This window comes from Megalobrama amblycephala, linkage group LG3, assembly GCF_018812025.1.
Source record: "Megalobrama amblycephala isolate DHTTF-2021 linkage group LG3, ASM1881202v1, whole genome shotgun sequence".
Taxonomy (NCBI): domain Eukaryota; kingdom Metazoa; phylum Chordata; class Actinopteri; order Cypriniformes; family Xenocyprididae; genus Megalobrama; species Megalobrama amblycephala.
Window position 1 is genome coordinate 5,650,781 of NC_063046.1, and position 27,731 is coordinate 5,678,511.

Genomic DNA, 27,731 nt, shown 5'->3' on the forward strand with positions numbered 1-27,731 from the left:
AAGTGATGTATGGAAGTATGAAGGAACAATACAACATGTACAATGTTTGTTGATTTAATAGGTAATTGATTTTATACAATATAGCAATTGATTTGGATATTTTAGCCTTATTATAATGTATATGTGGCTTCCAACATAATTTTTCATCAATTATTACTCCCAAAAATTTAAATTCTTTTACTCTTTCTATTTCAATATCATTTATCATAAGCTTTTTGTTTAAAATTATGGCACGATTACCAAAAATTATAAATTTAGTTTTACTTAAATTCAGTGTTAGTTTATTTGCATCAAACCAGCTCTTCAGCTTTTGTAATTCATTTTCCACTGCATCCAAGAGTTGTTCCATATTTTCTCCAGAACAGATTAAATTAGTATCATCAGCAAACAAAATGGTTTTCAGTATTTTTGACACCTCACATACATTATTAATATACAAGTTAAACAACAATGGTTCCAACACTGTTATTAGAAGAAATAATCAAAAAACACATTTTATCAAACTAAGTGAGGAAAGCAATGATCTGTGAACTGAATTTGGTGACAGTAAAGTGTTGTTTAACATTCAAGTTATTGACTATTTTTATAGTAACACTTTTCAGGTTTTGCACTTTGCAGACGGTCCCTTCAGCTCCTGCACATAGAGATCAATGTATTTTGTACAGTGCCGAGGAAGACTCGTTTTGAGGAAAATTAGGTTGTAGCTCGTTGTCTACGATTGTAAAGAGATGTTATAGTGTTTTAACAAAGTTTAGCTCATGAGTTATTGATCCAGGAAATCTGAATCTGTGAATATGTTGCCAACTTTACTGAACTTATCCGTTCAGGTGTCTTTCACTGACGTCAAACCGTGTCTTGAACTAAACACTGAACATATTTCTTTATATTTCAGTCTCAGTTCAGAATCAAACTCTATTAACTGCTCCATTTTTAACATAAAGATACACATAGAAATTCACTTTGGCAGTAAAGCACTGATTTTCATGCTGTCAAATAAATGTAATGCTATTAAATCCTGTCATCATTTAATGACTCTAATGTCGTTCCAAACCTGTATGTCTTTCTCTCTTCTGTAAAACACAAAAGAAGATATTCTGAAGAATGTTGTCAACCAAACCATTTTGTTAAGGTACCCTTGACTCCAATTATTTTCTTTTTTATGTTACACAGAAAGAAAGTAATTCATGTTTGTAATGACATTAGGGTGAGTAAATTATGACATTTACTCACCCTAATGTCATTGAACTACTCCTTTAAAACAATAATATTTTTAAAGAGTTAACACCTAATTTATGTATGACACTGATATCTATCTTTCCATTCATAAACAAGTGCCTCATTCTTGATGAATCAGCGGTTTAAATAAATGACTCAATGACTCACTTAATAAGACTGCTTATCACCTGCCGCCACCTACTGGTGGTTTAGTTTGTTTAAAAGTGTCATTCTTTCCTACATTTCTTATTTGTATTTTCAAAAAAAATATTTAAAACAATCTCAGTTCGCAATCTGTAAATTTAGTGTAAATTATTCAATTTGTTTAGTTAACAGCCTATAGTGTCTTATTCTAATTTAATTTATTGATCAAAATTAAGAATTTAAAATTAAAGATGAAGCATATATTTAAAAAATATCACAAATATACATATTTAACTATGTCAAAGCGGATTGAACTCTGATGAAAATATTGCTTCATAATCAATTATATACAACACAATTGTCACAATGTCAAGCCCTGACACATTTTATTTATGTATTCATTGTTACAGTCTATATCTTTGTTACATTTTGTTTTTTAAAAGGCAGGGACTTTATAAAATAGTCAAATATAAGAAACTCAGCACTCCAACAAGTTTTAAACAAATAATAATAAAAAATAATATAAAACTGGGTCTACTCAAAGTGCTATTTTCTATTGCATATAACCATATCATATGTTTTATTTCATTTTTCAAGACAAGGACCTGCTTAAAATAAAATAGGCTTAGCCAACTCATCACATTAGTAGAGTTGTAGGTGACGTTGTGCGACAGAGTGGAATCTTCTTAAAACAATGTCCTTCCACTCCCCCTGGAACTTTTTGGTTAGGTCCTTTTCAAATGCCAACTTAATTAAATTGGCCTTGCGTTGATGAAGCATGCTAGGGCGATGCTCCGTAAGCACGTTCTTTAATGTGGAAAAAGAGTTCTCACAGAGTGCTGTGCTTGCACCAAAGGTCAAAGCATGTTTGAGCGCCGTGATCACGCTTGGCATTGCTTTGAGAGGTTTCTGAAAGTGTTGTAGAACTTCATTGTCCATTTAACCCCGTCGGCTGGAAGTGAGTCCTTCATTTGCACGCTTAGTAATTGGTGAGCCAATGTGTATTCAGATTCCACAATGGGTGTATTAGTAAGGTCCAGTAAAGGTTTCACTTTGGACACATCCAAGAAAGTAGAATCCTCTGGGTCCAGAGATCTGAGTGCATCCATCAGCACACAATTGCGTTCCCCAAAGCGTTCCTTCATTTCCCCACAAACTGCATCGATACAACTGAAATACAACCTGCGTAGCTCTGTGTCATTGCTGAGATCTTCATATATAATTCTTTCCTCAACTGCATACATAGTGAAGGATGTGTTTAGTGTGCATCCTCTCTTATTTGGCACAGGCTCTATTGTTGCATCCTTGCAACGCTTCAAGAGTGTCACAAATTCCGTCTCAGAACGGAGATTTTCAATACACGTACATGCTGAATTTACAAGTTGCACACCTGTTAACAGATCCATGTCTTCTGCCTGTAGCATCAGATTAGGCGGGTCGAGATATGATAAGATTTTGTACACCATCTCTGCAATGAACCTAAAGCTGGGTTCAGACATGGCCCGTAGTAAACCTGCTGCTTCAACTCGCACATCTGCTCCATAGGATAGGCTGCTGTTGATTTCTCGGAGCAGTGTGGTTAGGTCATCAAATGATCTCAGAATAACGGAGACCGTGCCAAAATGACTAGACCAACACTGGACTGGTCCTTCTCTCGCTTCAATGTCTCTCCCTTGTAGAGAATGGCAATGGTAGGCAGAATTTGTAGAGCATGTTACACATAATGGAAAACTCCGCCAAGGCCTGCTCTGCTGCCAATGCATGGGTAACCAACAAATGTAATTGGTGGTTGAAACAGTGGACATAGGGTATATCTCGGTGCAATTTTTGTTGGAGACGTTTTTGCACCCCTCCATGTTTACCTGACATCAGGGAGGCGCCGTCATACACCTGACTGATTATTTTCCCAGAATTCAGTCCTGCTTTTGATAATTCTTCATTGATTGTGTCAGTCAGTGTTTCTGCGTCTCCCTGGTCAGCGGTGGCAATTGTCAGAAGACGTTCAGTTGGCTCATTCAGTTCATTCACAAAACGCACAACTATCGAAATATTCTCTCTTCCAGTCGGGTCTCGAGTTCCATCTACTTTTATCATATAAAATGACTCCCCAACCTCTTTCACTATGTGCTCCGTGACCAAAGTACTCATAATCTCTATCAAACTGTTTTGAATGTCATGGCTAGTATACCTAGCATTGTGTGGGATAGTCTGCGCTATCTTGGCCAACACAGCATCTTTCCTCAAAGTATATTCAAATAAGGATAAAAATAATCCACATCCTTCATCAGCCATACAATCAAAAGCATCATGGTCACCTCTAAAAGGTAGCTGGTTCACTGCAAGGAACTCGACAACATCGATTACTGATGATAAGTAGTATCTGTTGCGTTCCAAATGTTCTGCATTGATTAAAGTTGTGATTTCTTTACCGGTCTGAATCCGTCTCTCCTTGTCCCTCCACATAGCTTCACAAGTCTGATGTTCTCTTGACACTGAATGTTTAAGTCCTTTCCCAGTTTCCACTGCATGCTTGCAGTCGCAAAATTCAATAATCGTAAATGTTGTGTCTGTGGCAGAAGAGGGCGCTCGAAACGTTCTGCATGGGTAGCAGAATGCAGCATCTGCATGAATAAAGTATTCCAGCCAGTCTCTGTTTCTATACCAGATGCTGTTAAATGATCTTTTTTTCCCTGAGAAAACACGTGCAGGAAAGTTTTTTAAGATTACTTGATTGGGTTTCTCAACTCCAAGATCCCCTGGTGCTGCCACCTGTGACGACCCTTGCTTGAGGCCTTGGCAACTGAAACCGCTTCCCTCTGCATTGTCGGAAGTTGAATCAACATCTCGCGAACTGCGACACCCAGGGCTTTCACCTAACGTTACATCGCGGCTGCTCTATCCTGCCAACTTTGTTGTTTTTTGATTAAAGAAACGCCGTATATCCATATCACTGCCACACAAGATCGCTCTGTAGTAATTATCAAGTTTGTCAGGGAAGGAAGAGGACAAGGGTCGGCTTTGACTGCTGACTGAGTTTTTATTTCACCAAGAAAAATAAACAAACAAAAGTCTTGTGCAACGCACAATCAAACAATCCACATCTACAGACGGGCTTCACTCCAGCATTGATCTCCTGATCAGCTCCAGCCGTCCGGCCTGCATGCCCCCGGGGGCGCGGACAGGTCACAACCGCTGCTGTCTTATCAATTTGGGGACGCACCTGTCCATGCCCCAAGTGGAAGCCCAAATATCTTACTTCACACACTTCTTCGGGTTGGCAGTGAGCCCGTCTCCTCTCATCTCAGGACGGCCCTCAAATGCTGCATGTGCCGCTGCCAGTCATTACTGAAGATAATAATATCATCCAGATAGGCAGCAGCATATGCACCATGGGGCCGCAAAATTTTATCCATTAGACGCTGAAAGGTAGCCGGTGCCCCGAACAGCCCGAACGGAAGGGTAACAAATTGGTGTAATCCGAACGGCATCGTGAAAAATGTCTTTTCTTTGGTAAACTTACTGGTTAAGTCCAGTGTCAAATAAAATCGAGCCGTACCGAGCCGGTCAAGCAATTCGTCCACCCGCGGCATTGGATACGCGTCGAATTTCAACACTGCGTTCACCTTGCGATAATCCACACAGAACCGAACTGAGCCGTCCGTTTTGGGAACCAAAACTATCGAGCCCGCACAGTTACTGCTGGATTCCTCTATTACTCCCATTTCAAGCATTGCCCCTAATTCTGCCTGAACTACCTTTTTCTTGTGTTCAGGCAACCTATACGGCTGGCTGCGAATCACCACACCCGGCTCCGTCTTGATGTGGTGCTGAAACACGTCAGCAAACTCTGATTGTAACTTAGTCAAATCAGTGAGCTGGGAGGGCGAGAGGTGATCTCCCACTGGGGCCAGAGCGAGGGATTGTTTTTTGACATTCGCCTCTAGCCCGAGATCATCCTCTCCGCTAATCACCATCGCCAGCATCACTGATTCTGCCTCATTCCATTTTTTAACCCTCAGGGGTCTGAGGATTTTTGGGACCCTGGAGAAGTTTTGACATGCCCTGACATTTGTGCTTTTTTCAGTTGTTCATATACATATTAATGGAAAAAGTGTCATTACACTGTATTCAGCACAAACTAGGCTACAATAATATGTGAGGAACATGTATGTACATGTTTGTGTTTTTGAAGGAATAACGTTTATGCATGGTTATTGAAAAAACAAAAAAACTTAAGTCACTGAAATAAAGCCAAAAAATATATATTAAATCTTTGTTCACAAGACTTCTGGGTATTTGAGGTTGTAGACTAGAGTTTTTGCTTCAAAATGAGGTAAAAATTATGCTGCCTGCTTGTTCATATAAAACAATAGAGAGATTTAAATTTTCTAAAACATCTTTGGTCAATAATGGGTCATAATGGGTGATTCTCACCTGAGAAGACAAAAGAATCACATAATAATGACCTGAAATGACTTGCATATTAATGAGGCCTTTCAGTCAGGTAGGCTGTGAAAAAACCCTCTGTGATCATGATTCAAATCTCATCATGGTGTAAATCAAACATACAGAAAAAACAGCAATACTGTGAAATATTATTACAATTTAAAATAATGGTATTCTATTGTATTCTTTAAAATATAATGTATTTCTGTGATGCAAAGTGTCTGAACATTGTATGTGCAACAATTGTATGTGCAACATTAACAGAGTATTTTGAGTCTCTTTCACACTGGTAAGAAAAAAACCGCGGTGGTATCGCTGGCGATACCCTCAGACCTCAGAGTGTTAAGGAGATTGAGGTGATAAATTTGACGTGCTCCTCTCCTATCCAATCTTATTACCTCATAATCGAGATCACCAACTTGCCGTGTAACCTCAAACGGTCCTTGCCACTTTGCAAGTAATTTTGAGCTTGAAGTGGGGAGCAATACAAGCACTTTATCTCCCGAGGAAAATTTGCGCAGATTAGTTCCCCTGTCATACAACCGGCTCTGTCTGTCCTGGGCTTGCAACAAATTCTCCATAGATAGCCGCCCCAAAGTGTGTAGATTTGTTCTCAAGTCCAGCACATACTGAATTTCATTTTTAGCTTGAGACGGTCCGTCCTCCCAAGACTCTCTTAGGACATCCAGCACACCACGGGGGTGGCGTCCAAAGAGAAGCTCAAAGGGGGAAAACCCCGTGGAGGCTTGTGGGACCTCTCGCACAGCGAACAACAGGGGTTCCAACCATTTATCCCAATTTCTGGCGTCTTCCTGAACTAACTTACGAATCATGAATTTAAGCGTGCGATTAAAATGTTCGACCAGCCCGTCCATTTGTGGGTGAAAGACACTGATCCGAACCGATCGTTCTCGTGAATGCCCGGCCAGAAGAAACGGGTCATGAGGCGATTTAGTGTTGCTGTTTGTCCTAAGTGTCCAGCCATTGGATTAGAATGAGCCACATGAAAAAGCATTTCCCTGCGGCTCTTTGGTACTAATAACTGGGTTATATCCTCCTTTGACTGAGTGTCTTGGGTCACTCGATACAACCTATCTTTTATAATTGCAAAATATGGATAAGTCAATGGTCGTCCAGGCTGGAGTGGCTGACCGTCGATCGTGCTGACCTTTTCAAAAGCATGTTCTCAGTTCCTAATAATCCAAGATGTGTTTGTGTCCGTCTTGTCTGATCTACTAATCTGCTAAATCTGCAGTTGTACATCTTGTATGTTTAAACGTTGCATGTTTATTGTAAGAAGCCGTTTTTAAAATCAGACTCTATCTTGTACTGAGTCTGGATTAAAGTTTGACCATGTTGGGTGAAGCGTGCTTACCTGTTGCACTATTCTGGGTCGCCATCCGTCATCACGTTTTCGCTTTGGAAGGCGGTTGCGTTAAACAACGGTGAACGGAAAGTTACGGTTGTTTCTTGGAGAACTCCCGGCTGTTTCTTGGAGAACTCCCGGCTGTTTCTTGGAGAACTCCTGGATATTGAACTAACTGGAGCTCACAGATCATCGTGGCTTTTTCGCTTTGGAAAGCGGTTGCGTCAAACAATCGGTAAACGGATCGTTACGGTTGTTTCTTGAAGAGCTCCCGGCTGTTTCTTGGAGAACTCCCGGATATTGAACTAACTGGAGCTCACAGATCATCGTGGCGGCGAGGAGATCGGCAGTTGAGGTTGGTAGTTTTTTCTTGCCCTGCCTGAGCTCTTCGGCTGCTGTTTGCCCAAGGACGGGGCCTGTGTTTCTCGCACTATCGCCTCGGCTGTCTGCTCTTTGTTGGGGTCGTGGAGCTGCTTGAGCTAGCTTGTTTTGGATCTTGTTTGCACGATTTTCACTCCAACGCTGGTATCATGAAGATGCTACTTTTTTGTGCTGTGATTTTTATGCTCGGACTATGGGATATACCAAGGAAGACGGAAGATAAAACGATTCACTTGTTGCGTCTCCACATGTATTTGCCAACAAAATGCGCGTAATATATTTTCATATTTCGGGCTGCTAGTAATTCTGTGATAATGGACACAAGGACATATAATTCAGTTATCTCTACTTTTATTCCTAAGATCTTTTCATCATACTCTCGTAAAGAACAATGTAATTCTTCACCAAAAAATCTAAGGCAGCGATATCTGATAATGCTGTTGCTTTTACTGGCCGGTATTAATCCAAATCCTGGTCCAGTTGGAATTGTTTCAACTCCATTGGATTTTTCAAATAGATCAGGCCTTGGCATTGTACACTTAAATGTTAGTAGCCTGTTGCCAAAATTAGATCAATTACAAATATGGGCCAAGACGACCAAAGCAGATGTTTTGGTTATTTCTGAGACATGGCTTAAAAAATCAATCTCAAGCCACGATATTGCATTAGAGGGGTATAAAGTGTTTCGTACTGATCGTAAAAGTAAAGGGGGTGGGGTTGCAATGTATATTAAATCAAATTATCAAGTTACTGTTCTTAAGTCAGTTTCTCTCCCTAAACAGTTTGAGTTCTTGGCTATTGACCTGGAATATGGAAAGGATTGTCATTTATGTATAGTTGGTTGTTATAGACCACCCGCAGCTATCAGTGATGCTCTCACCTCATTGTCAACTGTTTTATCTGACCTGCTTTCTAAAGATCTTGTATTATTGGGTGATTTGAATTGGAATTGGTTAACATCAAATTCAGAACAGTTTAAAGCATATTGTGATTCTGTGAATTTTACTCAACTTATTGAATCACCTACACGACCAAATCATAAGAACCCAAGTAAGTCCACTTTAATAGATGTTATATTGAAAAATAAACCCCATAAATACACCTATATAGAGGGGTTTTTCCTGATGATGTGAGTGATCACTGTACTGTTGCTGTTATAAGGGATTGTAAAATTCCCAAAGTAAAATCTAGGTTTATTACAAAAAGGAGCTTTAAACTGTTTGATACACAAGGGTTTCTGCATGAATTGTTTTCATCTGATTGGGATAAATTGTTTTTAATACCTGATGTGTCCATTGCATGGAAGTATTTTCACACTTTATTCTTGAAGATTGTTAATAGGCATGCACCTGTTAGGACATTCAGAGTAAAAGGTCGTGATAATCCATGGTTCTCAAATGAATTATCTGAACTCATTCATGAAAGAAATTTGGCTTGGGCCATAGCAAGGAAATCGGATACAGAAAGAGATTGGGTAGCATTTAGAAAATTGAGAAATAAATGTACAGCTCTTATACGTAGATCAAAATCTGAATATTATCTAAATGAAACCTCACAAAATCTAAATAACCCTATTAAATTTTGGAAAACCATTAAATCACTTTCTCCCTCCACGTCATATAATGATTTTCCTGATCAAATTTTGGTAAAAGATAGCCTTATTACTAATAGGACGGACATGGTAAATGTTTTTAATAAGCATTTTATTTCTTCAGGTTCAATTTTTAATGAAATTCCTATGAGTGATGTACAAAATCTATCTCCTCTTTTGAGAGAAGATAGCTCTACTTTTAGATTTTCTCCTATTTCACGAAGTGAAGTTTTAAAGGCTTTAAAAAATTTGGACATTAAGAAGTCTGCAGGGTCTGATGAAGTTGAGCCATATTTTTTGAAAGTAGCTGCCGAGATTATTGCTGGTCCATTAACATATATTTTCAATTTGTCATTAGAACAGAATGTTGTTCCTGATGTCTGGAAGTCTGCTTTGGTTGTACCTCTGCTGAAAGGTGGAGATCCAACCAATTTAAATAATTATAGACCAATTTCCAAGCTATCGGTGATAGTTAAAATTTTACAATCTATTGTTAGTGAACAGCTAAATGAATTTTTGTCTAGAAACAGAATCTTGTTCAGGTATCAGTCTGGTTTCAGAAAGAATCATAGTACGGTAACTGCCACAATGAAAGTTTTAAATGACATTACCTGTGCTTTAGATAATGGAAGATCATGTGCTGCAATGTCTATTGATTTGACTAAAGCATTTGACACTGTCAATCATGATATTCTTTTATCGCGTTTACATAGTATTGGTCTTTCTGAAACTGCATTAGGCTGGATTAGGAATTACTTAAAGAACAGGTGTCAAAGGGTGCAAATTAAGGGGTTTCTTTCTGATAAGCTTAGTATTGAATCCGGTGTGCCACAGGGGTCCATTTTGGGTCCCCTGTTATTTACATTGTATATAAACAATCTTGGTGATTAATTTATCAGATGCAAGTATTCATTTATATGCTGATGACACTATAATTTACTGTTTTGCATCCTGCATTGATAGCTGTATCTTGAAGTTACAGGAAGCATTTGTAATACTTCAGCGTAACCTTATCTCTTTAAAAATAGTTCTGAATAAGAAAACAAAATATATGGTTTTCTCTAGGAAACGTATGTGTGAATCCTCTCTACCATCTCTTTACACTCTGCAGGGTAATTCTATAGAATTAGTCTCCTCCTATAGATACCTAGGCTTTGTGTTGGAAGAGGACTTGTCATTTAAGTTACATATTAAACATTTGTTGTCTAAGTTAAGGTTACAGCTGGGGTTTTACTTTCGGAATAGTGCTTGTTTTTCACAGTCAGCGAGGAGAAAGCTGGTGGAAGCTACCTTCTTACCTGTCCTAGATTATGGAGATGTTTTTTTACAGAAATTCCACTAAGGTTCTTTTACAATCATTGGACTCTGTTTATCACTCTGCTTTAAGATTCATAACTCGTACAAATCATTATACTCATCACTGTGCATTGTATGAAATGGTGGGTTGGCCTTCACTTCATTTAAGAAGGTACAAGCACTGGCTTATATTTGTGTACAAGGCCATAGTTGGCCCGCTTCCTCTGTATATGAGTAGTTTACTGTCTGTCAAAAGTCAAGGGCATAATCTGCGTTCAAGTAGATATATTCTTTTAAATGTTCCCTTAATGAAGTCAGAGTTCGGAAAAACTGCTTGGAATGAGATTCAAAGATCATTGAAACTTAGTGTATTTATTTCAATTAATGAGTTTAAGCTATATCTTAATCGAACAGTCCAAACTGTCTGCATTTGTTCTTAATCTTGTTTGATTGTTGGAAATGTGTGTTTTGTGATTATTGTTTTATGTATTTAATTTTACTTTTGTTTTTATTTTTGTTTATTGTGTGCTGCTACCTTGGCCAGGGCTCACTTGTAAATGAGATATCTATCTCAATGCGATTTTCTTCCCTGGTTAAATAAAGGTATAATAAAAATAAAATAAAATAAAATGTTTTAGCATCTCGTCGTGAGACTGCTCCAGGGGAAAGTCATCGCGGTCCGAGAGAATCAGTCTCCTGATTCCGCTCTGTTCCCCTGAGGCAGTACTCACTGGTCCCTGGTCAGTCTCTCCCACCTGCACTCGCACATCCTTACCCAGCGAATTTTTATTCCAAGAGGCATCCGAGCACAAACATCCCAATAATTTATTAAACGCTGGCCAATTCGTTCCCAAAATTATCGGATGCCGGAGGTGCGGGTTAACTGCCACCTCCACACTATGCTTTTGTCCTCTAAATTGAATAACGACTGGCACTATAGGATATTTCACCGCGTCCCCGTGCACACACTGCACACTGAGGTTTGGTTACAACCTGAGTCTACCAAAGCCTGATAGGTACCCCCCTTGATACTCACAGGTATTTGGTTCCGGCCAGCTTGACCAGGGGCAGCCTGCGGGTTGTCCGGGACCCGGATCATTGTCCCCACTTCCATAACCGGACACCTGTCCACAAAATGGTCCGGGTCCCCGCAACGCCAACAGGCCGGCCCAGACCTGCCCGCCGCCCTTGTGGCAGAGAGTGGGCTGAATGGTTGGCGCGGAGAGAGGGGAGAAACAGGAGCGGGGTCCGGCCCGGCAGCAGTCAGGGGCGGGGCTCTGGGCCCGAAAAACTGTCCTTGACCGGGGCGGAACACGAGGCGGGCCGGGCGGACGAGACCTGGGAAGAGGGACAGGTTTAGAGAGAGAGAGAGGGGAAGAGAAGGAGAGAGAGAGACAGATGGTAAGCACCACCCGATCGATCACTTGCTCCACGCCGCTTCCGTCGGCCAAAAGCCATTTGCGGCACGAGTCCCGGAGCTGTTGGGCCATCACGAAGGGCCGGCCAGACTCACCCAGCTCCAGAGACCGGAAGCACTGACGATGTTGCTCTGGGGTCCGGCCGACCCACTGCAGGATGGCCCTCTTGAGGTCGTCGAAGACAATGAGGTTCTGTATGGGTAGCTGCTGCGCCGCCACCTGCGACTCACCCGATAGCAGCGGGATGAGTCTCATGGGCCACTGATCCCGGGGCCAACCTGACACCTCCGCTGTCTTCTCAAACAGGTCCAGGAAGGCCTCCAGGTCATCTTGCGAGCCCATTTTGTTGAGGGGCAGTTGGAATGGCGCAGCAGCCGGTCCGGTGGTCTCCACAGGAACCTCCCGGTCAGTCCATCTCCGGAACCTCTCGCGGTCCTCCTGCTGGACCTGCATGATGGCCTCGAACCGGCGCTCCTGGTCCTCGTGAAGATCCAGCAGGGCTCTGTGCTGGTCTTGATGCAGGACTGCAAGGGATGCGATGATGTCCGCAAACGGCGTGGTGGGGGTGGGGGTTGCCTGCATAGCGGCAGCTTCCGTCTTCCTTCCCGGGTTTCGGCACCAGTGTAGTAATGATCAAGTTTGTCAGGGAAGGAAGAGGACAAGGGTCGGCTTTGACTGCTGACTGAGTTTTTATTTCACCAAGAAAAATAAACAAACAAAAGTCAGACAATCCACATCTACAGACGGGCTTCATTCCAGCATTGATATCCTGATCAGCTCCCCCTCTCTCTCTCCCACACTCCTGCTTCTCCTGGTGTTTTATCCTGTCTCCGTGCCAATTACTGGAATGAGAAACAGGTGTTTGTGATTTGCATTCAACCCGCTCGTTTACCACGCGTCTCCTGACGCTCTCTGCCATTGCAGACTTCCCTGAACCACGCCCTCCTCGCCACACGCTCATAATTTTTTTAATTACAACTAATGTTAAGCGGTAGCGCTATGCTTGGCAAACAACCAAATATTTCCACGCTCACTATCAACAAACCAATCAAATACGTTTAAAATTATTTTTTTAAATCAGACCAAACACATTTTTTTTTTTTATTCATGAGTTATGTATATACAAAACGATAACTTTTGATAACAGCAGCCTATTGATAAAAAAAAATAAATAAATAAATTGTGCAAACAAGCAAGGACTGGAGCTGGTGAACAGGTGAAAGGAGACAGCAGGCTCGTCCAGGGCGGGCACTAGTGACTCACAGTGCCCGATGCCCGCCCATGGCGCCGGGACCGAGACAAACCAATGGGCCGCTGTCCCTGCGTGATGGGCCAGTCCATGGCAAAAAAACAAAAAAAAAGATAAATAAAATAAAATAAAATAAATAAATAACCTTTTATCGGCCCCAAAGTGCGTCAGCCCACCGGGAAAATGCCCAGTATGCTCAGCCCGATCGCTGTTGGCATTTGAGGCGAATGCACTACCAGTGATGTTAAACACCTCATTCTCTAGCGGTCATCAGTGCGCAGTGGTTTACCTGCAAAACTCTAAGAGTCTGGCCACTGTTACACACGCAATGAGAGTGGGTGTCTGTTTATCACAGCTGACACACAACAAAATGCTTCACGAAAAATAAAGTGCAGATGATGAACGACAAGGAAGCACAAAAGATGAACATACAGTACACAAGAGTAAATACAAACAAGAGTTTCTTGTTAATCTTGGAAAATAATAAGAAGAATTAATCTTCTTGGAAAATATTTTTATTTTTATATTATTTAAATGTTTTAAAATATGACATTGAATACAACAAAGTCCGTTTTTAATTAGGGGCCAAGCACCGAAGGTGCTTAGGCACCTATTGTATCTGTTGGCGTTCCGTACGCTTATTATTATTCTTCTTCCGTTTCTTCTTCCGCTCTTGAAGTCTATGGCAGCCCATAGAACCGCTTGCGGGAAAGTTGTAAAATTTGGCACACAGTTAGAGGACAGTCTGAACTATGCCCATAGCAAATTTGGAGTCTCTAACTCAATCCCTCTAGCGCCACCAGCTGTCCAAAGTTGCACTTATGTTTATGTTAATAACTTTTGAACCATAAGGGCTAGAAACAAAATTCTTTTTTCCTCTGATTCCTTGGGTCAAGACGAATCGATTGCATCCTATGACGTCATTTTCCGTCATGAAAATTTTTCCGCCATTTTGAATTTTCTGAAAAACGTACTTTTTCGAACTCCTCCTAGGCCGCTACTCCGATTTTCACGAAAATTGAACCACATCATCTTCAGACCATGCCGACAGAAAGTTATGGAATTCAAGTCGATTCCTCAAAACCGTTTTCGAAAAACACACAAACAAATTGTATGTAGTGCTTGCAAAAATAGACATAAGGCTGTATCTCCGCAACGCTTTATCGTATTGAGACCAAACTTGGTACATGGCATCACAAGCATGACCTGAGGCAACATGCAGTGTTTCGGCGCAGCGCCACCTAATGATGCGGAGATATGATAAATGGCTATTTTTGCTTATAACTTCTGATGGGTTTGGCCAAAAATCATGAATTTGGTCTCGTTGGATTTGGGGCATCATCTTGCGTCGATCGATATCCAATTTTCCCATATTGGCCATTTCAGCTGTCGGCCATTTTGAATTTTGTGCTAAAATGCTGTATTTTACGAACGCATTAGCGTATCATTATGAAACTCAGTATGGGTCATCAGCATAATGTCCTGAATGAGCTTAAGAAGTTTCGGACCAGCGCCACCTTGTGGTCAAAAGTTATAACAAAATTTACAAAAATGCTAATAACTTTTGACTATATTAACCGATTGTAATGAAACTGGTCTCAGTAGATTCTGTGGGTCATGCTGAGAACATAGATATCAAGTTTGCCATAGTTAGCTGAACTTCCTGTCCGCCATATTGTTTTTCTTTAAAAACCTACTTTTTCGAACTCCTCCTAGACCGTTGCTCCGATTTTCACCAAAATTGAACCGTGTCATCTTCAGACCATGTCGACAAAAAGTTATGGATTTCAAGTCGATATGTCAAACCGTTTTCGTATACCAGAGCAAACAATTTGAGATATGATGCAAAAATGACTCTTGAAGCTGTATCTCTGCAATGCTTTATCATATTCAGATCAAACTTGGTACGTGTCATCACAAGCATGACCTGAGGCATCATAGAGTGTTTCGGCGTAGCGCCACCTACTGGAGTGGAGATATGAAAAATAGCTATTTTTGCTTATAACTTCTGATGGGTTTGACCAAAATTCATAAATTTGGTATGGGTCATCAGGACAATGCACTGAAGGAGCCTGAGAAGTTTCGGACCAGCGCCACCTTGTGGTCAAAAGTTATAACAAAATTGACAAAAATGTTAATAACTTTTTTTTCTAATTGCTCACTGCTGCTGTTGGTCTGATGCTCCCAGCCATGTTGGCTGGCTTCTTGTGCCGTTTTTGTGCTTGGCCCCGTAATTGCTGCTTGCAGCTATATTATTTAATTGGTTCTCTCTTGTTTTTGCATGTGTTCATAATTTCTTTGTATGACAGACTGGCCAAACATAATTTAAAATTTCATTTCATTATAACACATGAAACAATTGACTCAAAGCACAGCTAGTCGATGTGCTTACATCTTTTAACACATTTTTAAAAGTTTAATTAAGTTGAATTAAGGTTGAAGATGTCAGTTTTCATATGGATGGACATCACATTTGGCCTCTACTCTATGGCAGTTCATTGACTTTCCAACTGACCATCAAACCATGCGGCAAAAGAAAGACACCTTTATGTTGACTGTGGGTTTCCCTGCAGCCGTTGATGGAAAAAGATTCCACACCATCAATACTAATTTGTGATAATTTTGAACAATGCAAAGCTATTGCTTTTAAGTAAATTTAAATATTAAAATGTTTCTGTTTATTAGGGGCCAAGCACCGAAGGTGCTTAGGCACCTATTGTTATTGTTGGCGTTCCGTACGCTTATTATTATTCTTCCGCTTCTTCTTCCGCTCTTGAAGTCTATGGCAGCCCATAGAACCGCTTGCGGGAAAGTTGTGAAATTTGGCACACAGTTAGAGGACAGTCTGACCTTTGTCCATAGCAAATTTGGAGTCTCTAACTCAATCCCTCTAGCGCCACCAGCTGTCCAAAGTTGCACTTATGTTTATGTTAATAACTTTTGAACCGTAAGGGCTAGAAACAAAATTAATGAAAATTTTTCCGCCATTTTGAATTTTCTGAAAAACGTACTTTTTCTAACTCCTCCTAGGCCGTTACTCCGATTTTCACGAAAATTTAACCAGATCATCTTCAGAGCATGCCAAGAAAAAGTTATGGAATTCAAGTCAATTCCTCAAACCGTTTTCATAAAACAAGCGAACGAATTGTACGTAGCGCTTGCAAAAATAGACATAAGGCTGTATCTCCACAACGCTTTATCGTATTCAGACCAAACTTGGTACATGTTATCACAAGCATGACCTGAGGCATCATGCAGTGTTCCGGCACAGCGCCACCTACTGGTGCAGAGATATGAAAAATTTTCATTTTTGCTTATAACTTCTGATGGGTTTGTCCAAAAATCATATATTTGGTCTTGTTAGATTCGGGGCATCATGTCGATTCGACTGATATCCAATTTTCCCATATCGGGCATTTTGTCCGTCGGCCATTTTGAATTTTGTGCTAAACTGCTGTATTTTACGAACGCATTAGCGTATCTTTACGAAACTCGGTATGGCTCATCAGCTCAATGCCCTGAAGGAGCCTGAAAAGTTTCGGAACAGCGCCACCTTGTGGTCAAAAGTTATAACAAAATTTTCAAAAATGCTAATAACTTTTTACTTTTTTAACTCATTGTAATGAAACTGGTCTCATTTGATTCGTTGGTTCATGCCAAGAACATAGATATCAAATTTGCCATAGTTGGCTGAACTTCCTGTCCGCCATATTGTTTTTCTTTAAAAACCTACTTTTTCGAACTCCTCCTAGACCGTTAATTCGATTTTCACGAAAATTGAACCAGATCATCTTCAGACCATGCCGACAAAATGTTATGGAATTCAAGTTGATTCCTCAAACCGTTTTCGAAAAACACGCGAACGAATTGTACGTAGTGCTTGCGAAAATAGACATAAGGCTGTATCTCCGCAACGCTTTATCGTATTCAGACCAAACTTGGTACATGTCATCACAAGCATGACCTGAGGCAACATGCAGTGTTTCGGTGCAGCGCCATCTAGTGGTGCGGAGATATGAAAAATTGCTATTTTTGCTTATAACTTCTGATGGGTTTGTCCAAAAATCAAAACTTTGGACTCATTGGATTCGGGGCATCATGCCGAGTCGAATGATATCCAATTTTCTCATATCTGACATTTTGGCTGTCGGCCATTTTGAATTTTGTGCTAAAATGCTGTATTTTACGAACGCATTGGCGTATCTTTACAAAACTTGGTATGGGTCATCATCACAATGCCCTGAAGGAGTCTAAGAAGTTTCGGACCAGCGCCACCTTGTGGTCCAAAGTTATAATAAAATTTACAAAAATGCTAATAACTTTTGTCTATATTAACCGATTGTAATGAAACTGGTCTCAGTAGATTCCTTGGGTCATGCTGAGAACATTGATATCAAATTTGCCATAGTTAGCTGAACTTCCTGTCCGCTGTATTGTTTTTCTTTAAAAACCTACTTTTTCGAACTCCTCCTAGACCGTTGCTCCGATTTTCACCAAAATTGAACCGTATCATCTTCAGACCATGCCGACAAAATGTTATGGATTTCAAGTTGATAAGTCAAACCATTTTCGTATACCAGAGCAAAGAATTTGAGGCATGATGCAAAAATCACTCTTGAAGCTGTATCTCTACAATGCTTTGACATATTCAGACCAAACTTGGTACCTGTCATCACAAGCATGACCTGAGGCAACATGCAGCGTTTCGGCGCAGCGCCACCTAGTGGTGCAGAGATATGAAAAATTGATATTTTTGCTTATAACTTCTGATGGGTTTGTCCAAAAATCATATATTTGGTCTTGTTAGATTCGGGGCATCATGTCGATTCGACTGATATCCAATTTTCCCATATCGGACATTTTGGCTGTCGGCCATATTGAATTTTGTGCTAAAATGCTGTATTTTACGAACGCATTAGCGTATCGTTATGAAACTCGGTATGGGTCATCAGCACAATGTCCTGAAGGAGTCTGAGAAGTTTCGGACCAGCGCCACCTTGTGGTCAAAAGTTATAACAAAATTTACAAAAATGCTAATAACTTTTGACTGTATTTACCGATTGTAATGAAACTGGTCTCTGTAGATTCCTTGGGTCATGCTGAGAACATAGATTTGCTATAGTCAGCTGAACTTCCTGTCCGCCATATTGTTTTTCTTTAAAAACCTACTTTTTCGAACTCCTCCTAGACCGTTGCTCCGATTTTCACCAAAATTGAACCGTGTCATCTTCAGACCATGCCAACTAAATGTTATGGATTTCAAGTCGATATGTCAAACCGTTTTCGTATACCAGAGCAAAGAATTTGAGGCATGATGCAAAAACGACTCTTGAAGCTGTATCTCTTCAGTGCTTTGACATATTGACACCAAACTTTGCAAGTGTCATTGTCACCTCACTCTGACCATACCAAAACAATTTGGACACAGCGCCACCTATTGGTCGAAAGTGATGAACCAGTAAATCCTCATTTTTTATCATTTTTCAGCTATTTTGCATAAAATGATCTTAATAGGTCTTTAATTGCTCACTGCTGCTGTTGGTCTGATGCTCCCAGCCATATTGGCTGACTTCTTGTGCCGTTTTTGTGCTTGGCCCCGTAATTGCTGCTTGCAGCTATATTTATTATTATTATTATTATTATTGTTTTTTATAATAACATTAAATGATTGGTTTTGTGCTGCTGTGACTTCACCCTTCCAGGCTCACTATTGGCTGATTCAGAGGTTAAGGGCGGCCATTTTGAGTTGACATCATTGTAGTCCTTAGTTCACTTAAGTCAGCACTTAAAGTTTGTTCCAAATTTGTTTAAACTTTCTATATATATACATGCATAATTAAAATGTAAGAACTCTGATAAAAAGAGTATAAAAATCGAGTGACTCTAGACCGTTTAATCTGTATTAAACACAGCTCATTATTTCCATCCGGGACGAAACATAGGATTGGCTTAGGCGGCTGTCACTCTCTCGCAACCATGGCAACCACCCTTTTGCCACACATGACCTGCCCACTTGCGCGCGCACGTTTGATTTGGGGAATTCAAGAGGCATGGATCCTAGGAATACCAAAACAATGGCAGAGAAACAGCAAGCAAAATTCACAGTACCGGCCTATGCAGTTAGTGAAGGCAAACCAGGCAAAAAAGGAAGACAGTAACAGTACAAGAAAAGGCAATGAACAAAAAGTCTTTGGATAAACAAAGAAATAAAACGCGAGTTAATATCGGCGTGGCTCTCCAGCGATGGCGAGAACTGAGGGAACTCAAGGGGCTGAAAAGTGACTCCTTGATGGCTTTATTTCTGCTGGACAGGTAAATCTTTCTTTTTGTATTTTGATCATACATATTTTTTTGTTTATTTTTTCATGAAGCATGTGTCATTAGCACACGTAGCTGCGTAATATAGCTAACATAACATTACTTAGCGAGCCGTAGTAGAGACGATAAATAATCTATAGGCCTAGCTCAAGATGATAGCTATAGTGTTGAATTGTGCATAATTTTGCTTTAGATAACTAAATACATGTTTAACAGATAGTAGGCCTAACGTTACTCCGCATCTAGGAACTTTTCTTAGAACTATATTTACCCTCTGTCTAACTCTTTTACCATGTTCACCTGTAAGTTTACCTGCACGTTTTTTTTCGCCTTTGTTTTGTTTTTATATTCTCTACCTATGTTTACTGATGTCTTTATCTTGTATCTGTGTGTGTCGTACACACTTTGTTGTATGTGTGTGTTATTATTTTGTGTCTGCAATGCAGTTGTGAGTTGATATTTGAGTGTATGTTACTCTGTTTATCTGTAGAACAACGTATATGTTATGAATCTTACACGAAATTCATCTTCATCACAGTGTAAATGATGGTAATGGAAAAACGTGTATCATGCAACCTGTTTTTAGCTTTGCCTTATAGATAACTAACTCGTTAGCGAATTAAATTATGTTTATCTTCATAATTATAAAGTTATTTTTATTACATGTGATTCTGACATGATGTCACTACATGCACTGTGCTCCTTCCTCTCCGCTCGTCTCAGGTAAATAATGCGTCTTCCAGCTCAGTGGTCGGAGTCGCACGTTCATGCGTTTTGGGGGCGTGGCTTTGGAAGGAGGAAGGGGTGGAGTGAATGGAAATAATGAGCTGTCTTTAAAACAGTCGTGAGAGGTCTACAGACACTCGATTTTTATACTTTCTTTTTCAGAGTACTTACATTTTAAATATGTATTGATATATAAATAAAGTTTAAACAAATTTTGAAAAAAAAGTTTTTTATACATTTTTTACCTACCCTGCCTTTAAGAATCCATCTTACACTTTACTAAAAGTTGCTTTTAGCTTCTTTATAAAAGTCTCCTACTCTTAGAAAACTCCTACTCTTTACTAAGAATTTTTTGACACTTAAGTCAAAACTTAAGACTATTCTTAAGAGCATTTCTGAGAAGTTTTATACATACTGTACGGGCCCTGATCAAAGTTTGAACAAAATTTGACAAAATTTAAAGGAGTAGCGAAAATGGCTGCCTGCTACTGTAACAGGCGGAGACTTGATGTAAGATGTTGAATACCATCAGCATGAAGAGACAAATCAGATGTACTAAATTAAATTTTTCTAGGACAAAGAGTTCAAATGTTAGAAAACAAAAACTTTAAAGCTGCTGAAGCACTCAGACAACACAGACTTGTTCTCTTCTTCTCCTCTGTGTTGCTGCAGGTCTATTAATCTTCATTTACTCTACAGCACTTAATGCACCGCTGTACTCTGACAAATGTTTTGTCCGTCTGTTGCTACAGTTATGTAACACAGGTTAGAATTCAGTTATATAAGAAACAAAGTTATAATATAATTTTGAAATAATTATAATTCTAATAAAATGTTGAAAATATTAAACATAAAGCTGATTAAAGTCATTGCAGTGTGAAATAATGAAATAATAAATTGATAAAGTGACAAATTGCTTAAATGATATATTTAGTCTAAATTGAGACCGCGCGTGACGTCATCGAGACGAGACGCGGGAGCAATGAGAGATACACGCATTGCTGATCACGAGAGAGTGAGCAAAGATCAATCTGAGAATAGGCTTGTTTGAGATGAGCAAATTCTGCGCAGAACCGATCACCGGTGATCACCGCGAGATGCATGCCGGTTAGAAATGTGTCCAAGGGTGGGCCGCCTTGCTCTGATGTCATGCCGACGTGTGTCAAAAACCTCTCGCGAGGGCAAGGCGGCCTCATCGGATTCTGCAGTCGAGCGCAGTTGCTCTCCACCGACTGCGCTGACCAAAAGCACGATGGGAAACGACTTGCTGACAACACAGCTTAAAGCTTATTGGTTTAAACAACCGTGATGTATTGATCTGATTTTAAATGTTTGATTTTAAAACTCTAATATCATGTTTTTATGTGTAAAAATAATGTGTGAATATTCCTAAAGTCTCTGACACTGCGATATCTCTATGGGTTATGCGAACGTTGTCATTTATCAAAAAAAAATATATATAAAAACATGTATAAGTAAAAATGATTGATACACACATCTTTCGAATGGAAATAAATAACAAGTACTTTGGGTGTATTGTTCATTATGTTTATTTTCATATAAAAGCAACAGAACTTAAATTACATCCAGTTTATCAGCAACACAGCGCACGAGTGTGAATCCCGCGATATCCGCCTTTGATCTCGTAGGTTCTGATCCACTACGAGAACAGAGAACTGTTCGTCTTGCCTGCACTTTTTTCACTCCTCCACTAACTGCTGCAGCCGCCTACTCTCGGCTGAACTTCAGGCGAGGCTATAGGCGCATCTCAAACAAGCCTAATGTTATTGTTGATATTGCCGCTGATGACTACTAATTGAGAACCCCTTTTAAAATCCGATGCGGGATGTTAAAAGTATATTAACCCCCCCCCCCCCCCCCCCCCGATTTGGTGAGTGTATAATATTGTTCAATTTACTGAAAAAAATGAATGTTATATATGTTTATTGATGTCCTGAAGTGTTTTATGTGTGTAATAGTTTCTGAAGGAGTGTGATATGTAATATAATATTCCATTTAAGCACTTTAATGATATATTGCACATGATGACATATTCTTATATATTCATATATATATGTTTTATATATGTTGAATATGAAAGAAAAGGGTTTTTGAAAACTATTTTCATATAGATTGATGAATGTGTAGTGTATATTGTGCTTTTTCCAAAGGAAATATTTTGTAAATGCTTTTGAAACTTAAGATGCTGTTTGTATAAACAGGTCAGGTTTTTTTCTGTGATTTCATTGAACACCGAGATGGCGAGCCTCCCAACCAACCTACGAGAGATGCAGACAGAGAAGTCCCGTGCACACCCCTGGATTGGTGCTTTCTGCTGATCAGGTGGAATCTATTTCATTGAGTACATTCCGATCTGTAGGATCTGTTTTTTTTCTTCCCTTCATCGACTATTGACTGTTGAAATACAGCCTTCATCTACACTTAGAGACTTTTTGCACACACCAACATTTTTTTCTCACTTTGGCTGACAAAGGAACATTCAGACTGTTATATTGTTTGAAGAGTTGAATTGTTTTCGAATTGTTCGAATTGTACTACTGTGATGTAATTTTCTTTCCTCATTTGTTTCAATTTGGGTTAATCTTTTCTATGAGTAAAATATAAAAGTGTTGAACAAAAAAACAAACTAATAACCCAAAGATAAGAAAAACTCTTATTAAACTAAAAGTAGTGAAACTGAATATCTATAAACTAAATTAGAAACTAAACAACTGAAACATAAACAATAACTATATAATAACTAGAAGCAAATAGTAAACAGAGCTCAAAGATATAAAAAATGAAAAAACAACAACAGGGCATTGAAAAGAAACAATCATTTCATTTGGTTTTATTTATTTTATTTTATTGTTATTGTGACTGTGTTACAATTGTTTTTATTATTTTTTTGCTCAAACAAAATACAAAGACATTTCCAGTTATTATCTGTGTCCTCGTGTGTCCCGGTTACTTACCCTCCTGTAACGAACCTAGAATCTGGTCCAAGATCAGGTGCTTAGAGCGACCTGTCCCTGTTACAGTAACTTCCATGTTACAGTTATCACTGTCAATCACAGCAATTTCAGGAGTGATTTGTGGAGCAATGGAGCAGATTCACTCCTGTAAATATATTTTTTCTTGTCAGTTTTCATTCAGTGGATGAAATTACAGTGTAGTTTGTGTTCGCTCACTATCTTATCCAGTGCAATGTGCATTAGGTGAGGAAAACTGTGATAATATTAATGATTCTCATTTCTTTAACGATAAAACTGGCACCATTTGGAGATAAATTGACAATATCTCTCTTTGTTTAAACCACCTCTGGTGTGTGATGATGAACTATATGAGTTATTATTTATTTATTTATTTATTGTATTCTTTGCACTGTTCTGAACATTGATATTTTATGTTCAACAATAGATCTGTGTTTATTAAGAACTTAATAATGATCTAACGATTTTAAATCAATTTCTTTTCATACATTATGATTTAATGGTGATGAATGCACTGAAAATAACTTTATCATGTTTTCATCTCTGTAATAATCTTTGTGTTGTTTTGATTTATTTATAAACGTTGTCAGTAAAAAATAAAACTGTTGGATGATTTTCTTTATTCTCTTTTACAAACAATCAAAGATAATGTGAATTACAGTATTTACACTGTTTTCTTCATTTTTAATTACAGTGTTCAGTGTTTATTATAAGCGGGTCGAATCCACAGCTCAGTTCTCACTTCATTATGAGACTTACTCCAGTAGTTTTTTTGGACAAGTCATTCTTACTTTACTCACAGTACATTTTTTGGAAAGTAATGTTACTTTGATTATATTTTTTCAGTACTCTTTCCACCCTGATGACAGGTTTAAACTAACACTCATTCTGTTCACCTGTAGATGTCACTATTATCAAAATTATTATGCTACTTTTTAAAATCATCATGATGATCACAAATGTTTCTTCATGTTAAATCTTTAAAATAATCCTGAAGATATTGAGAAGATTCAATATATCATCAGCTGTAGAAACAGTCTTTGAATGGCACGTGTTTCTGATCTTTACACTGCTGCTCCTGTTCACATCAATCCATAAAGCAGTGTGAGAATAATGACCTTTTTTTTACTTGTTTTTCTTAAAGCAAACACAGGACTCGTCTATGTCAATGAGATGAAGAATTGGAGAGACGCTCAGAGTTACTGCAGACAGAATCACATTGATCTGGTCAGTGTGAGGAACCAGAATGAGAGTCAACAGCTTCAGCAGTTCATCAATGATAATCACATATCTGGTGATGTCTGGATCGGTCTGTTCAGAGTCTCATGGCAGTGGTCAGATCAGAGTGACTCCTTATTCAGATACTGGAGGTCTGGTGAACCTAATAATGCTGGAGGAAATGAAAACTGTACAGCGGTCATTCATCTCGCTCCGAGAGAATGGAATGACGTCCTTTGCAACAACCAAAATCCTTTTGTGTGTCATGAAGGTGAGCAGATCCTCACAAACACACACAATCCATCCATCACCTCCAGATATCTTAAAGGGTTAGTTCACCCCAAAATGAAATTTCTGTCATTAATTACTTATCCTCATGTTGTTCCAAACTTTCATTCATCTTCAGAACACAAATGAAGATGTTTTTAATGACAGAATGCTGTCAGATTTCCTTCCATTGACTGCCTTTGTAACTTCAACATTGACACTTCTAAAAACTCCATAAAGAGATCATAAAACTAATCCAAATGAATCGAGTGATTTAGTCCAAATTTTCTGAAGAGAATCGATCACTTCATGTGATGAACAGATTTCATTTAGTCATTTACTCGCATGTAAACATTGATCAATGAACATAAACAGAAGCTCAAACTAACTTGTATAAGGGACAAGAACAAACCTCTTCTGGAAACTCAAATGTGCTGAGTAACCAATGAGGCTCATTCTTGTTTGAGCTTCCAGAAGAGGTTTATTCTTTGTGTTATGCAAGTTATGTTGAACTTCTGTTTATGTTCACTGATCAAAAGACTAAATTAAATCTGTTCATCATAAGCAATCGATTCTCTTCAGAATTATTGGACTAAACCACTTGGTTCATTTGGATTAGTTTTATGATCTCTTTATGGAGTTTTTTAAGCATCGATGTGGAAGTTACAAAGGCAGTCAATGGAAGGAAATCTGACAGCATTGTGTCATCAAAAATATCTTAATTTGTGTTCTGAAGATGAATTAAAGTCTTACGAGTGTGGAACAACATGAGGGTGAGTAATTAATGACACATTTAATTTTGGGGTGAACTAACCCTTTAAAGTTCACACTACATGTCTGACATGACAAATTCCTCCACAGTGTTTGTTCTGCAGGTTGTTTTTGATCAGTCTCTCTCTAGTTTCTGCTTGTGGTTTGTTTTGTGTCCAGAAAAACTGATTCTGATCAAAGAGAAGCTGACGTGGTCTGAAGCTCTGAGATACTGCAGACAGAATCATGTGGATCTGGTCTCGGTTCATTCAGAAGAGATGCAGCGTGACGTGATGAATGTGGTTAAACAGGCGTCTACTAAGTTGGTGTGGTTGGGTTTACGTCACTCCTGCACTGTGGGCCTCTGGTTCTGGGTGAGCGGACAGACCGTGTGCTATCAGAACTGGGCGATTGATGATTCAGAGAACTGTGATTCTGCAGTGAGATCTGGAGCAGTTCAGTCTGGAGGAGGTCAGCGCTGGATCAGCCGTCCTGAGACTGACAGACTCAACTTCATCTGCAGCAGAAATTAAGAGTGAAGGATTCGTTTGTGCTGTTCTTTCACTTTCATTTTGCCTTGTTCTATCTTTTTTTTTTAATTGACAATCACTTTTTGTTCTGTTTTCATCAGATAATGTGCTTATATCAGTACAATTAAATTAATTTAAGAGTATAAAATACCAGTGTGCACTATATATGTTTTAAAGACCCCATGAAATCAAATTGAGTTTTCATCTGTGGCTTTTAGAAACATTTGGAAATTGCAGTCATTCTCTTCTGGAAAAATAGCTCAATATTTTTAACACAGACTGTTCAATCAAACACACTTACAGTCAACTAGACATTAGAAGATCATGATTCAAGGATTTGGCATAAATCATATTGACTATTTAAAAGAAAATCAAAGTAAAGCACAATCACATCAGTTGATTTCATGGGATCTTGGGATTCTGGTGGTTTGGATATTTTCTTCTCTCCTGTTTCTAGTCATATCTTTACAAATTACTTGTTTAAAATGATTTTAAATGATTGTGAGCATCATAGTGAAATGAAATATTGTTTATTCTTAAAGAAAAACTAAAAGTTGAGTATAAAGTTTCTTGTAACCTGTAATTCAACAACATCATCTCAAATAAACTTATTTACAAACAGCATTCTTGTGTTTTGATGTTTATAAAACACAAACATATATACAATTTTAATAATAGAAAATGTTGAAGAGCAACAGAAAACTTTACCAGCTTAATTTTTTTATTTTCCTAATGTTCAGATTTATTGTGTTTGGTCTTCAATGATTGGCCATTAATAAACATTCCCCAATATTGCCTTATTATGTAACCCTCTACAGCCGGGTTCACTCATATAATGTCCTGACAGGAGCCCTGCTGTCCCAGATGTAGTTACAAAGATAAACAATAAAAAAAATGTATTATATTAATGCACATTCAGTCATTTCGTTAATGTACTTGTCACTGTTCCAGTCATTCCGGACTCCATTTCCCATAATCCTCTCTGCCAATCACCTGCACTCACTCCACCAATCAGCAATCATCCACACCCAGCAGCAGCTCATTACCTGGACTATTTAAGCCCCTCACATCCTCATTGCAAGGTCTTGTGTTACTACGGTTGCATTTCTGAGCGTTTCTTATTGTGATTGTCTGCCTGTTATTGACCCAGTCTGTTATCCGTGTACGATTCTCTGCTGACTGCCTTTTGGACTATTTGCTCTATCTTGGACTTGTGATTGATATCTGTTCCCTGTTGTACCTGTTTGCCACTGTGTGACCCAAGCCTGCTGATGGATCCCACGTCGTGTCACGACTCGTTACAGAAGACTTCGCCACAACAAGGATCCAGCAGCTTTTCACTTGGGTAAAGTTGGTTTTATATTCGCACATTCGGACTTCTGATAAATTCAGACTTTCCAATAAATGTGCAATAAATTAATGTTTGCGAATTTTAAGCAGCGACATGATATTGACAACCAACGATTGTCAACTTACAACATTTTTCACAGTCGATCAAAATAGGCAAGTATTGTTTTAATGGCATATTTACTTGTGAATGTCCACTGAATGTCCAATGTAGTGTGATTAACAAGGCTATTGAATACGGATGTCCGAATGTGTGAATATAAAACCACTCACAAAATGGCGGCCACAACAACAACACCAAGTCAAGTCACCGCTGATCTTCCTGAACCAACTCAAGTCACAGTTGATTGTCATGCGTGTCTCATCAGTAAAGCCGGTTCTGTGATTGGCGGTAAATGTCCATCACCTGCTTTCAAATGGAGCGGCACTTAATATACAGAGCCGTAGTTCGCGGACAAGCTACGCAATATCGCGTT

At 39.1% G+C, this 27,731-nt stretch overlaps 1 protein-coding gene across 1 annotated transcript in view; it reads left to right on the top strand.

The window, feature by feature from the left end:
• The window catches only part of LOC125264356 (C-type mannose receptor 2-like), a 29,609-nt gene extending 3,083 nt beyond the window's left edge, over positions 1-26,526 (top strand). Inside the window, exons 4-5 of the mRNA XM_048183610.1 lie at positions 24,288-24,632; positions 25,559-26,526. Coding sequence (XP_048039567.1) covers positions 24,288-24,632; positions 25,559-25,911 — 698 coding nt within the window. The 3' untranslated portion in view covers positions 25,912-26,526. The remainder of the gene's footprint in view (positions 1-24,287; positions 24,633-25,558) is intronic.
• The last annotated feature ends 1,205 nt before the right edge of the window (positions 26,527-27,731 follow it).